Below are 15,528 nucleotides of genomic sequence, written 5' to 3'. Positions count from 1 at the left end.
AAACTTATGATTAAATGTCTTATAAGTCCATGAGTTTTAACAAGTTTATTTTTTTCCCACGTAAGATCCATTTTGTATCGTAAATGTTATCTCGTTTATGGCTAAATATTGAGATGGTACATCCATCCATCTTCCATTCATAAAACTAATGAAATTCCAATTTAAACCCATCAAAACTTGTCACGTATTATATGCCTAATAAAAAATTAAAAAAAAAAAAACTTAAAATTTAAAAAAAATGAGGAAAAATAGAAAATATTAAAAAACAATTAAGAAAACAACTAAAACTTATTTTTAAAAAATAAAATAAAATTGAAGAAGGGGCCTCAAACCACGCATTGAGCCAATGGGGGTGACCGAAACCACTCTCAAAGGCTTTGGGCTTGCCCGTTTGAAACTTCATTTAACCCTTCTGAACTTCCATCACATTTGCAATTACCTCCGTAAACTTAAAAAAACTTTAAATTTAGTGTATCCATCTTTCAATATTTTTTTTTTTTTTTTCAATTTCATCCCTCCATTAGGATTCGAAAATCATAATGGAGGGGTGTCAAAATTTCATAAATACCCTCCATTTTTTTTAAGGAAAAAAAAAATTTGCAAGGACTTGAGCATTGGTCATGATTTAACAAAGTTTGTAAAAATACTCACACTTGAATCGTTGATTTTTCTTTAAAAAAAAATTGATAATTTAGAAATTTTGACAGAATTTAATAAAAATCTTAATGGACGGATGAATTTGAAAAAAAAAAAAATTGAAAGATAGATACATCAAATTTAAAGTTTTTGAAATTTAAGAAAGTAATTGAAAAACAAAATAACAATTTAAAGGCGGGGGGAGTTAAATTTTTCCCTAAACATTTAAAACTGCATATACGTTGAAAGCTAGAAAAATTGTAATTAATGGTGAACACAAACAAAGAGTAATTTACTGGAGACTTAGGGTCAAACCACATAATCACGTTAAGAATTTCTACTAGTTTTTACATTTGTTTCAAATCCTTATAATGTTTAGAAAATTCGAAATTGCAAATTTGATCATCTTTAAATGTTAGAACTTGTTTGGATGTGTTGAGACAGTTTTTAGGTGTTTGATTAATATTTTTTTTGAAGAGGTATTCTTAGCTTTTGAGGTCATGCAAAAGAAGGAAAATTAGGTAAAGGAGCTTGTTGGAGCGGGTTGGTGAGAAATAACTCCGATGCCTAAGTCAGATATGTATGAGAAAAGGGTTAAAAGAATTGAAGAAAGTTAAGAGTATTCGAAAAGAGATTCCTTACCTTTATCTCCTTTGCGTACACGTATTGGTTGAACATTCAATGTGGCCATGCTGCCCATTTCCTGCCATCCCCCATACCTAGATTAGGTGATTAAGTTGTCAAATTTGGTATGTTAGGAACTCACGGTAAATTGATCACACGTAGGTACTATAGGCTATTGAATGTGACATGTTTGTATACTAAGAGCTCAAATATCCCTTTTTTTTTTTTTTTTTTTTTTTTTTTTTTTTTTTTTTTTTTTTTTCGTGGTGAAAGTGGTATTAAATCATTGTCAAAGCTCCTTACATATTAGACAACGAATAAGTCCCTATACCGATCGACATTCGACCATATTAACCGAGTCTTGACCAACGAGGCGTGGCCTCGATTAGCGATCGAGATTTACCATTCGTAATCGAGAGCCGTTAATGGGCTTTTATCATGAATGGGCTTATTCGGGTGAACCTCTTCGTAGTCGACAAGGAATCGGGTTTCGAAAAGGATATGTTTTTCGTTTTTCTTTTTATCTTTTTTTAAACAAAAAAAAATCATTTTCAAGAATTGACTATCCTTGAGAGAATGCAACAAAGTCTACACTAATATGGACCCGAATAAATGAATTAGTTGTAGGCCTACCAAGTTGTCGGAGCCGGTTTAGTGAGAAATAACTCCGATGCCTTAAGTCAAATATGTATGAGAAAAGGGTTAAAAAAATTGAAGAAAGTTAAGAGGATTCGAAAAGAGATTCCTTACCTTTATCTCCTTTGCGTACACATATTAGTTGAACATTCAATGTGGCCATGCTGCCCGTTTCCTGCCATCCCCCATACCTAGATTAGATGATGTTTACCTGTTAGGTGACATTTTCCCATTTAAGGAACTCATGGTAAATTGATAACACGTAGGTACGTGACATGTTTGTATCCTAAGAGCACAAATATCCTCTTTTTTTTTTTTGGTGAAAGTGATATCAAATCATTGTCAAAGCTCCTTACATATTAGACAACGAATAAGTCCGTATACCGATCGACATTCGACCATATTAACCGAGTCTTGACCAACGAGGCGTGGCCTCGATTAGCGATCGAGATTTACCATTCGTAATCAAGAGCCGTTAATGGGCTCCGATCATGAATGGGCTTATTCGGGTGAATCTCTTCGTAGTCGACAAGGAATCGGGCTTCGTAAAGGATATGTTTTTCGTTTTTTTTTTTTAACAAAAAAAATCATATTCAAGAATTGACTATCCTTGAGAGAATGCAACAAGTCTACACTAATATGGACCGGAATAAATGAATTAGTTGTAGGCCTACCAAGTTGTCGGATAATTGTGAACACTCAGATTGAAGTCAATGGCCAATTCTTCCACCCTCTGCTTTTCCTTCCTTTGAAATTAATACCACTTTCCGTGTGACCAGTCACATTCGTTCTTGTCGGCAACCATTATCAACAATATTAATAAAACAAAACCCAATTTCCTTTCAGAAGAATCTGCACTAGTTTTTTTTTTTTTTCTCACTAATTGATTGAGGAAAAAGGATTACAGGGGAGGATCCTTACCACTTCAAATTCAAAAAGAAAAGGAAGTGGAGAATCTAACAAACAACACAAAGCATGGGCAACTGAAAATTAAACTAAGAATGAAAGTACGCGGAGGCAATGCTTCCGAAGAAGCGAGCCTAAAGATTCGTGACACGGATGTAAAAAATCGGGACCACCAGTTAAAGTGGTTTGGTGTTGATATGTATGACTAGGACTCCAGTACTATATCGGAAAGAGATAAACAATTTATATAGAATAAGTGGTTTATAAGAGATAGTTATGAGTGTTAAGTCTCACATTGTTTAGTTATTAGGTGAAAATGAACTTTATAAGAAATTATAAGAAAGTTTCAAATTGATTAGTCTTTTTTGAAAGAAAAAATAAACACATAGGAAAATAAAGATAACAGCGAAAATAATAAATTGGAAAGAAGAGATTTTATGTGGTTCGATCTATGACTTACATGCACATGATAGAGCCCTAAGGCTACATATACTCTTATTGCTTGATCTTTTCTCAATACATTAGACTCCTATTTATAGGAGAGTTTGGGTAGATAAGTACGGTAATCAATCTATGTGATTTGATTGATTTGATTACCATCAAATCTGATTACAAACAAATCAATCAATGGTAATCAATCAATGTGATTTGATTGATTTGAGTATCATCAAATAATTACAATAAATCTTTGAAATCTAATCCCTAATATATGGAGAATATATTCTCTAACATTTTTGAGGTGACAGTGCAAATGTAACTAGTGTTTTTTTCTAACTCGTTATAGCATGTGTATCATTTTTCATTGGCGTTACTCTCACGATATGTTATCATGGTGTGCATTTTTTAATTTATCTGTTAAGTCCTAAGATTCCTACTATTATAACGCTAATGATGAACTTCAAAGAAATGGGAAATTAGTGCTCCTTTGGTGCTGATTTTTCTAATCAATAGACCTACGAGGTTAATTTGTTGGGGAGTCTTACAAAAATACTCCTTACGCTTCTCTTATACACCTACCTTCTCACATGGAATGAGACCCACACCACATGTGCCCCACCTCATGTGAGAGGGTAAGTGTGTAATGAGTGTTTTTTTTTTTAATCTTTTCTCTAATTTGTTTTCATTACGGTCTACATAGATAGCCAATAGTTATCTATATCCCCCCAAACCCCCTAAAAATAAATAAATAAATAAATAAGGTTAAAGATTGAGCATATATTTAGCGAATAAGATTAAAAAATAAAGTTGAACAAAATTGTTATTCTATAATTGTAGAGTAATTTTACATGGCACATGGGAGTCCCTCGAACGTCCTTTCATATTGATGTGGTGTTGAATGCTCATATAGCCGACCCTCTAAAATTCGTAGGGACTGGCGGTGGTCGGTGGCCTCCGGCCGCCACAACCACCGTCAGGCCAAATGTTGGAGGGACGTCGGCCTAAAGAGAAAATGCTGCTGTTTTGTTCTAAATGCAAGTTTTAATTTTTTTTAAATGACCTGACGTGGTCATGGACCAAGCCACATCAGATGGGGATGGACTATAGGCTAGAATTACTCATCATTGGGATGTAATCAGAAATTTTAACACCACATGTACTAAGTACACACCACACACTTGAAAGTTGAAAGTACTCAAAAAGCAATCACCCACAGGACACACGGCTGAAGAACTCACACACATTTCACCGAACATCTATCCTACACTCGTAGCACGTACACATATATATATACTTTCTTTCGTATTGTATTTGAAACTTATGATTTACCCCTCAAGTTGTTGAACACTCAATTAACAAGCCAATTATCAAATCAATTTTCACAGTCCATACCTTAGAGACCACTAGAACATTTTTCCCTAGGCATAAAATAATGAAAGTAAAATTAAAATGATCTGTTATGAAAAAATTAACCTAAATCCTGAGGAGTAAAATCACTACCAACTGGTTCTGGTTGTTCCATGGTCGGGCTGGTTTAGTGCAGGTAGCTGCCAACAATGATAACTAATTAGGAAACAAAATTCATCAGAAAATTAAAGAAAAAAAAAAAGGCTTCTCTTATTATGAATAACAAGTCATCTCTGATCTCGAGCAGCTGCAAGTTCTTAGATGAAGAGGCTCAAAAGAATATACAAAATCCAGGAAAACAAAAAGGAAAAAAGAAAATCAAAATCTTCATGAGGCAATGAACCAAAAAAAAATGTCCTAGCCGTCAGTTTCTCATTACATTGTGTCCTTTCAATCACCAACTCAGAAACCACCTCTTCCATAGTTGAATTTCAAAAGTCTTCCTTCTCATGAGAAAAACCAAAAAGGTTTTCATTGTTAGTTTTATAGCATCCACTGCATTATGTCCTTCCGGAGACCTCCCTCCGACCAAGCTCTTGTAGAATTTGATTTCAACATTTCAGGGCCAGAGAAGTGCCTATACTGGGTCATAGTCCCAGCAGGCTTTGGTGGCCGCATCATCATCGAAATGGTTGGAAAAGGCTTAGGCCAAATAGTTCTCGGCGAGGTAAACAGATGCCTAGAAGAATCCTGATTTCTGGATATTTGGGTTTCCCAAGGAGGTTTCAGGTTGGAGGAGTTGCTTATCTGCTTTGTCATGCTCAACCCTGAGCTAGCACTACTGGGGGGTTTTCCAGGAGAGGAACCACCAATCTGAGCTGATGGTTTCATTTGGTCAAGCCACCGCAGAATCCAGTTACCAAGATTCCGACCAACTTCTATGTCCCTCTCTTGAATGTTCCGGTGAACCTTGAGTGCTACATCAAATACAGCATGTGTACGTCTGCGAAAGGAAGGAAAGAAAACAATTTTAAAAGTCCTGCTTCTTGTTTTGGTAAGTACAAAACAAAAGGTCCTGATTGTCATTACCAGTGAAACAAATACTTACATTTCAAAAAATAAAATAATGGCAATAGCAGTAGTTCAAAACTAGTAACAAATCCATCTGTAGGAGAATACTTAAACACTTAGGCCAGTATGAATTGACTAACGGCCATCATCTTTTAAGAATTTCGGAGAGAGTTTTAGGTTAGTGACTCCCTGGATATCTAAAAAAAATTGCTCACCCTGACAATTTTTGTGCAGTGGAATTAATATAGATGACATCATAATTTTATCAGCATTCCACCATCATGCTCGTGATTCCAAAAAAAAGTACTTAAATACTTTTCCAGAAGACAATGAAAAAATAAATCTCCCTAATGAAGGCAATAATAATGGAGATAGCTTTCTAATATAACTCATAGCGTGAAAGAGATTGATGAAAGTAAGGTACATTTAAACTCAAGGACCTGTCTTCTGAGCAACCCCAGAAAGTAAATTCTTTACTTAATGCCAAAAATAAATATTCAACAACAAAGAAAACTCATCTTAGGAGAAGATCAATGAATAGTAAGGCATATGAGTTTGATGTAAGACAGCAGCAACAGGGTGAGTCTAGGGCTAATTGGTAGCAAGGTTTAAAGGAAGGATTGTGGCTTTTGAAGGTATAAAGCATGGGAAAGGTAATCTAGCGGCTACAGCTCAAGTCCACTTAGAAAATATTGAATTTTGATCACTTTGAAATGGCTGGGAAATATAATTTTAATGGCAGGTTAGGTTGCAACTTGCAAGATTTTTGTGGGGATAGTTTTAATACTGTTGAAGGGCTAGGATTACAGTCTTATGGTGCAGTAGATTTGGTAACATTTTGGGGGTTCAGGGCGTCTAAGAGGATAAAGGAAACTGTAAAGTTTGGAAAGGGAAAAAAAGAGGGAAAGTCAAGTTTCAGGCTGCAACTCCAGAGCTGTGACAATAACTCGAGAATAGTAATTTGGACTTTCAAGGAAAATGGGGGGGTTTGTCGATGAATAGGTGATTTAGGGTTTCCATTTTAGGGAACTTAAGCTTTGAAAGGGGATAAGAAGAAGAAGAAGATAACTTAGTTAGAGAAATGCTACACATATTTCCAAATAGTCATTTCCTCACGTGGCAGTGAAAATTATCATGAAATAAAATAACAAATGAAAGTACATGTAGCATCCAGTGGTGATTTTTATTGCCACGTCAGGGAGTGAGCACTTAGGAGTATGTGTAGCACTCCTCAACCTAGTTATTGCACTTAGTTTTCATAAGCATCATCCCTAATGTTTCCTCAACATCACACCTCAAAAAAGGATCAAGTCACAAACCTCAAGAGCATAACTACTGCAAAATTCTTGTAAAGTTGTCCTCCCTTGATTTTTTTTTTTTTTGGATAGGTAATCAGAGAAATTTTATAAAAAAAACATAGGCTCTCCTCTGAGCATACAAGAAGTATGCAAAAGGATGGAAAAACAGAAAAGGAAAAAAACAAGAGACACAAGAAAAAAAAACACCCACAAAGACCCAACCACAACATAAAACCCAAAACACCCTAGCAAAAGCCCAAAAACCCTCAGCAACATTACATCACAGTAAGAGCTCTCTTGCTTTTACCCCAAGTAGAACACTGAACCGAAACCTAAAAGATGCGGGCTGTATGAGCTTTGACTAATAAGCCCAAGCTAGGTAACAACTAGGAACCTAGAATTAAAAAACTCAACAAGATAAGAAACCCATAATATAACCCAATGTACAAAAACTACAGGACATTTCAGAAACATAAAAATCACAAAAATATCCTTGCTCCTAAAATCAAATAAAACCAATAACTTAAAATAAGACCATATCCTTGCTGCCTTCATTAGAGATCCAAAAAGCAACAGAATTGGTAAGTCAAGTCACTAATGCAAAGACAGCTTTAAACAAGGATGAGTGATTGTGATTTTCCAAAATTTGTAGCTCTAGAAGAGCACACTAGGTAATTTGCATAGATAGATGAATTAAAAAGATGGACTTTTATTATAAGTGTCCTATACCTTGACATCTTGCAGTAGTGGTTGGTGTAAAAGGGTTTTCCCAAAATAGATTCCCAAATTTGAGTCTGACCTCAAGTTAAAAAGTGTATGAGCGGCTGGCATACTGATTGGATTTATTAAACAAAGATTTTGTATGAGACCAATTAAAATGTCCTTAATCCTCCATTGAATGGTTTGACATCAGCAAATTACAGACATAGCTTAAGATCACTGCCCATCTTGGGACATAGATAAACCTAACTACGATTCTCTATAAGCAATCATATACTATCTGTTCTGGTTCTAGATATTTCTAATTCTCAATTTTGGATGTGCAAGTGGATCAACCAGTCTGACATTGATCCTTCATCAGGTGACACCTTTGTGAAATGAGTTGTCATTGTTGAATTGGAGATTTATTCACAATTCTGAGCGACTAACTTTATTGCATGTGTTTTTCCAGTCTTAAAGGGTGGAATTATCGTGATAGGTGTAGCTGTACTAAGTCATGTATGGAGACCTGGGGCTTTCTACAGAGAGAAATTTGTGCCCTTTATCACTAATTATCCAAATGACATCAAGTTTTTGTGGTACTGACAGTATTACTTGAATGCATTTAGAAATGTAATAATGGTGATGATAAAAGATAAATATACATGGTGGAAGACATCTTTAATGTTAAAGCATTAATTAAATGATTAAATTGATCATTTCTTATCAGTTTAAGCTTTTAAGATAAGTGTAATTTATATAATATCAATTGAGTTCAAACCCAATTCTACAATTTAACCTCTGTCTCAATTAAATATTCCACATGTTAGACCCCATTTGTTGAGTGAAAGTTGGAACATAAAGTATTAAAGTATTAATTAAATAATTAAATTCACAATTCTTTTTTTGATAAGTAAACTGCGAATAGAAAGGGCCACATTAATTAAATTCACAATTCTTATCGGTTCAAGTTTAAGCTTTTGGAATAAGCAGTACTCTTACCACAACCACAAAACCTAACACAGGGAACAAGGAGAAGCTACTTGCAAACGTTCACTTCCACACAAGATTATGTATAGGTGTTAGAGAGTTATCTCCTGATAACTCTTCCAATCTTATCCTAGATTCAAATACTATCTCTGCTGTCATATCTTCAACTGAAGATAAACTCAAGTCTACAACAAATCATGATAAAGATAGATCTCGTTAATTACAGATAAGATAGATAGATCTGGTTAATTACAAATAAGATATATATATATGTAAACAACTGTGATTAACCAATTCTATCTTTATCATGATTTGTTGTAGACTTGAGTTTATCTTCTATTGAAGATATGACACCTAAGAAAAAATTAAGAGGACCAAGGTCCTTCAAAGAAAAGTCGGTATCCCAGTTTGCTAGTAATTTTGGAATCTCAAATGGCTGTGAACATGTGATTAAGATATCATCAACATATATAAGAATGTACATAGTAAAGGTAGTAGACTTGTAAATAAACAACGATGCATCAGACAAAGAACCATGAAAAGCAAGAGCAAGCAGTTTAGTACTCAGTCTTGAGAACCAAGCTCCAAGAGCTTGTTTTAAGCCATACAAGGCTTTTTGGACCTTGCAAATATGGTTAGGAAACTGAGGATGTGAATAACTAGGCGCTTATGTAACGACCCACCCCCAATGACACAATATTGTCCGCTTTTGACTCCCCCGAACCAGACTTCCCAGGAGGTCACCCATCCTGGTATTGCTCTCGCAGAAGTACGCTTAACTGCAGAGTTCTGATAGGTTCATAACCATCACGACTTTAAAACGCGTTGTGTCATATATGGTGCATTTATACATATAAACACATCCTCATTCCCAGGCGATGTGGGACGTCACACTTAAGTCATGAAAACATCCTCAGACATATTTCCATTAAGAAATGCATTATGAATATCAATCTGATGTACAGACCATCCAACAAAAATTGCAATTGACAAAACTAGACGAACCATTGGAGGTTTGATAACAAGGCTGAAGGTTTCTCCATAATCTCACCCAGGCTGTCGATGGAAGCCCTTGGCAACTAAACAAGACTTGTATCTTTCAATTGACCCATCTGCTTTTCGTTTTAGCCAAAACACCCATTTGCAGCCGATGAGATTCTGAGCTGAATTGGGAGAAACCAAACACCAAGTCTGATTGTTAAGAAGTGCATCGAACTCACGATTCATGGCTTGGTGCCAGTTTTCGTCTTTGATAGCAATTGAGTAGCAAGTGGGTTCAGTGATTTCTAAGTTTACGGCTGCAAGGAGAGCATGGGGAAGTGGATATTTTACAGTGCCATCGGTGAAGTGTTTTGGCATGGAGATGTGATTTTTGGATCTTGTGGTCACGGGATGGTGCGATATAGGTGCTTCAGGAGGAATGGAGTTGGTCAAAGGTAATGGGTGGGTTGAAGGTATGTTTGACTGAGAAGAGAAGGTATCTGCTTGGTGGGCACATGTGTGGTCAAGAGAGTTTGAAGCTGAGGGACTTACAAGTGGTAATGAAGGTGCCGACGTGGAAGCTCCAGGATGAGGCCCACAAGTAATCACATGAAAAAAGAGTGATGGAACACGGTAGAAGACTATTTCAACCGAATTAGGGAGTGGGGGAGAGAGAGACGTGAGGGCAAATGAAAATTTGGATTCATTGAAGATGACGTGTCTCTTGAAATGTAGACCCATGAGGACGACACATGGAAGCATTTGTATCCTTTATGGAAGGGACGATAGCCGAAGAAAATACACTCCAAGGAACGAGGTTGGAGTTTATTTGCATTATAAGGACAAAGATTTGGGCAACAAGCACACCCGAATACACGTAAAAAGGAATAATCAGGCTGGGTTTGAAAAAGCACTTCAAAAGGAGATTTATTATGAAGAAGTGGGGTAGACATGCGATTAATTAGGTAACATGAAGTTTGAAATGCATCAGCCCAAAAAGAGGATGAGAGATGTGCATGAGAGAGGAGAGCAAGTCCTGTTTTGACAATATGTTGATGCTTGCGTTCAATAGCTTCATTTTGTTGATGAGTATGGGCGCATGATATATGATGAGTTCTGCCTTGTTCATTCAAATATTTGTTTAAAGAGCAATACTCCCCACCCCAATCAGATTGCACAGATTTAATATTGGTCTCAAAATAACATTCAACATAGACTTGGAATTTTTTATAAATTGAAAGAACATTGCTTTTACAAGAGATGGGTAAACCCATGTGTAACGGCTAAAGGCATCTAAAAAGGCAACATAAAACCGAAACCCATCCCTAGAATACATTGGAGCAGGCCTCCACACGTCAATGTAGATTAACTGAAGGGGAGATGTGATCTTTGTGGGAGAGGAAGGAAACGGCAATTGAGTGCTTTTGGACCCCAAACAAGAAGAGCATGGAGAGAGTCGATTATTGCTGGACACAGAAAGCAGAAAGGAGGAAAGAACCTAACGAATGATCTTCAAGGCAGGATTTCCAAGCCGAGAATGCCATTTTGACACTAACACACGCTCACCCACAAGAGCAAAGGGAGTGTGCTTTTTTATTGGAAGAGAAAACAAATGGATATAATCCGTGATTACTCGGGCCTTGATGAAGAAGCTTCCCGCAGTGCGATCCTTCAAGAGTGGTGTTGTTTGAAGACAAAGAAGAGTTGGAAAAGAGGAAGGGATGGCGAGATGAGTGCTGTTGTTGGAAGACAAAGAAGAGTTGGAACTTACTGTAGAATAAGAAGCCATTGGAAAGCTTCTACGAGGAAGCTTCTTCATCAAGGCCCGAGTAATCACAGATTATATCCATTTGTTTTCTCTTCCAATAAAAAGCTCACTCCCTCTACTGTTGTGGGTGAGCGTGTGTCAGTGTCAAAATGGCATTCTCGGCTTGGACATCCTACCTTGAAGGTCGTTTGTCAGGTTCTTTCCTCCTTTCAGCTTCCTGTGTCCAGCAATAACCGGTTCTCTCCATGCTCAGTTTGTTTGGGGTACAAAAGCACTCAATTGCCATTTCCCTCCTCTTCCACAAAGATCATGTCTCCCCTTCAGTTGATCTACATTGATGTGTGGGGGTTTGCTCCAATGTATTCTAGGGATGGGTTTCGGTATTATGTTTACTTTTTAGATGCCTTTAGCCGTTACACATGGGTTTACCTCATCTCTTGTAAAAGCAATGTTCTTTCAATTTATAAAAATTCCGAGTCTATGTTGAACGTTATTTTGAGCCAATATTAAATATGTGCAATCTGATTGGGGTGGGGAGTGTTGCTCTTTAAACAAATATTTGAGTGAACAAGGTATAACTCATCGTATATCATGCCCCCATACTCATCAACAAAATGGAGCTATTGGACGCAAGCATCAACATATTGTCGAAACAGGACATTCTTCTCTCTCATGCACATCTCTCATCCTCTTTTTGGGCTGATGCATTTCAAACTTCATGTTACCTGATTAATCGCATGCCTACCCCCCACTTCTTCATAACAAATCTCCTTTTGAAGTGCTTTTTCAAACTCAAACTGATTATTCCTTTTTACATGTATTCAAGTATGGTTGTTGGCCAAATCTCCTTCCTTATAATGCAAATAAACTCCAACCTCGTTCCTTGGAGTGTATTTTCCTTGGCTATAGTCTCTCTCATAAAGGATACAAATGAAAAGCAGATTGGTCAAACGAAAGAAACAAGGCTCGGTTAGTTGCCAAGGGCTTCCATTGATAGCCCGGGATAGATCATGGAGAAACCTTCAGCCCTGACATCAAACCTACGACGATACGTCTGGTTTTGTCAATTGCAATTTCTGATGGATGACATGTGCATAAGATTGATATTCATAATGCATTTCTTAATGGAAATTTGTCTGAGGATGTCTTCATGACCCAACCGCCTTGTTATTCACATCCTAAGTTTCCCAACCATATTTGCAGGCTCCTAAAAGCCTTTTATGGCTTAAAACAAGCTCCCAAAGCTTGGTTCTCAAGACTGAGTACTAAGCTGCTTGCTCTTGGTTTTCGTAGTTCTTACTTCTTTGTCTGATGCATTGTTGTTTATTTACAAGTCTACTGCCTTTACTATGTACATTCTGATATATGTTGATGATATCTTAATCACATGTGCACAGCCATCTGAGATACCAAAATTACTGGCAGACTTGGATACCGACTTTGCTGTGAAAGACCTTGGTCCTCTTAATTTTTTCTTGGGTATTGAATGCTCAAAAGCTCTACGGGTTGTTTCCTTTCCCAACATCATTATATTCTTGATATCTTGAAACGGACAATCATGACTGATGCTAAGCCAGTGAGTTCTCCTATGGCATCCTCCACTCAACTCTCAGCATATGAAGGCGAAGTATTTGATGATCTTACTCTGTTTCAAAGCACAGTGGGTGCTTTGCAATATTTATGCATCACATGACCTGACTTGTCCTTCTTGGTGAATAAGCTATCCCAATTCATGCATCAGTCACGCCTCCCTCATTGGCAGGGTGTTAAACATCTGCTACACTATATCAAACACACTGTGCATTACGGCTTACACATTTGACAATCCATAGCCTTCAGCCTTCAAGCATTCTCTGATGCTGACTGGGCCGACAGCAGGGATGATCGCAAGTCTACTGGTGGCTACTATATTTTTTTGGGGGGTAACTTAATTTCTTGGAGTTGTCGTAAGCAGGCCACAGTTGCAGACTCTAGTACTAAAGTTGAATACAAGTCTCATGCAAATGTTGCTGCTTAAATAATTTGGATCAACTCTGCCATCACTGAGCTCGGGCTGCAACCCTCAAGGCCTCCCATTCTTTGATGTGACAACATTGGGGCAACGTATCTCTCGTCTAACTCTGTTTATCAAGCTCGAACTAAGCATGTGGAGATTGATTTTTCATTTTGCTCGTGATATGGTCCAATGCAAAACTCTTGATATCCGTTTCATTTCAAGCAAAGATCAAATTGCAGATGTCTTCATCAAGCCTCTCTCTTCCTCTCAGTTTTCATTTCTATGTAACAAGCTCAACGTCGATCCTCTACCATTGAGCTTGAGGGGGCGTGTTATAGAGTTATCCCCCTTATAACTCTCCCAATGTTATCCTAGATTCAAATACTATCTTTGCTTTCATATCTTCAACGGAAGATAAACTCAAGTCTACAACAAATCATGATAAAGATAGACTGCTGTTTAGACATATCTATCTCATATGTAATTTGAATTTATATTTTGTAATCTTTAGTTATCTCATGTAACAACTTCATCTATAAATACAAAGCCTTAACCATGATTATGGTAAGACAGAACAACCCAACTAGAGTGTTATATTAATTTTACAATAGGAAACTACTTGCAAACGTTCACTTCTACACAAGATTATGCTGGATAAAGGACAAATTTGATGATATCTACGATCCCAAACATAGAGTTTTATTCACGATTACATGGTTTAACAACCCAAGTACAAACTCTTACAAAGCGCACCAGAAACTTCGATGACAACAGACATAGTATCAACACCCAACTACCCAAAGAACGATCAAAACCCACCCAAACAGAACACAGACATGAAAATATACCTGTGAAGAAACTGGCGGATCTTGGGATGCTTGGGGCTAACGACCTTGCGTTGAATCCTCAAAGCGAGCCTGTACGTGCGCTTCAGCCCCAAGAAATACGCAGTCCCCAACGTGATCTCCCACAGCACCATTTCTCTCTCTCTCTCTCGCTCGCTCGCTGTGAGTCTTTGTTTGCGTTCGTGTAAGTTTGTAACTCTCTTCTGAAAATGTTCACTAGTTCTTCACTCTTTTCGTTTCGCCCAAGTTATATATATATATATATATATATATATATCCATTTGGATTCCGGTGGGAGCCGCAACAAATTTCGATCTCGCTGACGTTTTTTGGTGTCTCTAGCTACCAACACCAATCTCAGGGTTCATCGTCACCGTTGCTTTTTGTTTGTACTTCATCTGAACTGTTTGTCATTTTGACCGTCTGTCTAGTTGGGCCGGGCTTCTGGGGGTCCAATTTTTTTGTTCTTTTCTCAGAGGATATGCGTTGTTGAGTTTTGGTTATGACAGGCCCAATAGTTGTATCATTATATTTTAAGATGAGTTTTCTTTTTCTTTTTTTTTTTTAAAAAAAAATAAAAAATAAAAATTGGAAGATGAGCTTAGGGAAGTTGGAAAATATGCTGAGTCAAATTCAGATAGGGAATTTTATTGCAGAAGATCCTTAAGATACTTTGTGTGGAAATTTGTTTAATGGTATAAATTCACTTTTGGTTTTGAAGAATAGTCCCTTAGGTGTTAAAAATTGATTAATTACTCCGCTAATATGTATTAACATCAATTATAATATGACACGTACTATTTATAATTAAAAAAAATATAAAAAAATTATTTAAAAATTAAATATAGAATATATTTAAAAAAAAATGCAAGGTAGTAATAGTCAAGTTACCCCTTTGACTAAATGGACTAAAGCTATGTATAGCTTGCAACGGAGTTATATCTATTTTCTCAATCCTTCGTCTATTTATTATATTGGTTAAATGCTTAAAATCAACATATAAATTCATATTTTAAATAAATAATGATTGATTTCCAAATGATGTGTTAATCATAAATTTTTGAAAATAAGAGCATTTTCCTTAGATCATTTCTATCTTATCGTTTAAACAACTTTTTTCTTCAAATTAGGAAGAACCACACTTTAATTTTTTGCCCATCCTTCATATTAAAGAAAATCCTCCCGTTTTCCTTCATATATGATCACTGTAGATAATTTATCTTTTATTTTATTAATTTTTCTCTCCAAAAAAAAAAAAAAAAAGTGATTCTCTCCAAATTAGCAATATAATTC

At 36.5% G+C, this 15,528-nt stretch overlaps 1 protein-coding gene across 1 annotated transcript; it reads right to left on the bottom strand.

The window, feature by feature from the left end:
• Nucleotides 1-4,832: 4,832 nt before the first annotated feature.
• Nucleotides 4,833-14,488, bottom strand: LOC133854663 (uncharacterized). The gene is made up of 2 exons (XM_062290912.1): nucleotides 14,239-14,488; nucleotides 4,833-5,590 (listed from the first exon to the last, which is right to left on the bottom strand). Exons 1-2 carry the CDS (start codon nucleotides 14,367-14,369, stop codon nucleotides 5,131-5,133), a joined length of 591 nt encoding a protein of 196 aa, XP_062146896.1. The 5' UTR covers nucleotides 14,370-14,488; the 3' UTR covers nucleotides 4,833-5,130.
• Nucleotides 14,489-15,528: the final 1,040 nt, after the last annotated feature.

Source organism: Alnus glutinosa, chromosome 13, assembly GCF_958979055.1.
Source record: "Alnus glutinosa chromosome 13, dhAlnGlut1.1, whole genome shotgun sequence".
NCBI lineage: Eukaryota > Viridiplantae > Streptophyta > Magnoliopsida > Fagales > Betulaceae > Alnus > Alnus glutinosa.
This window is presented reverse-complemented; position numbering and strand designations above follow the sequence as displayed.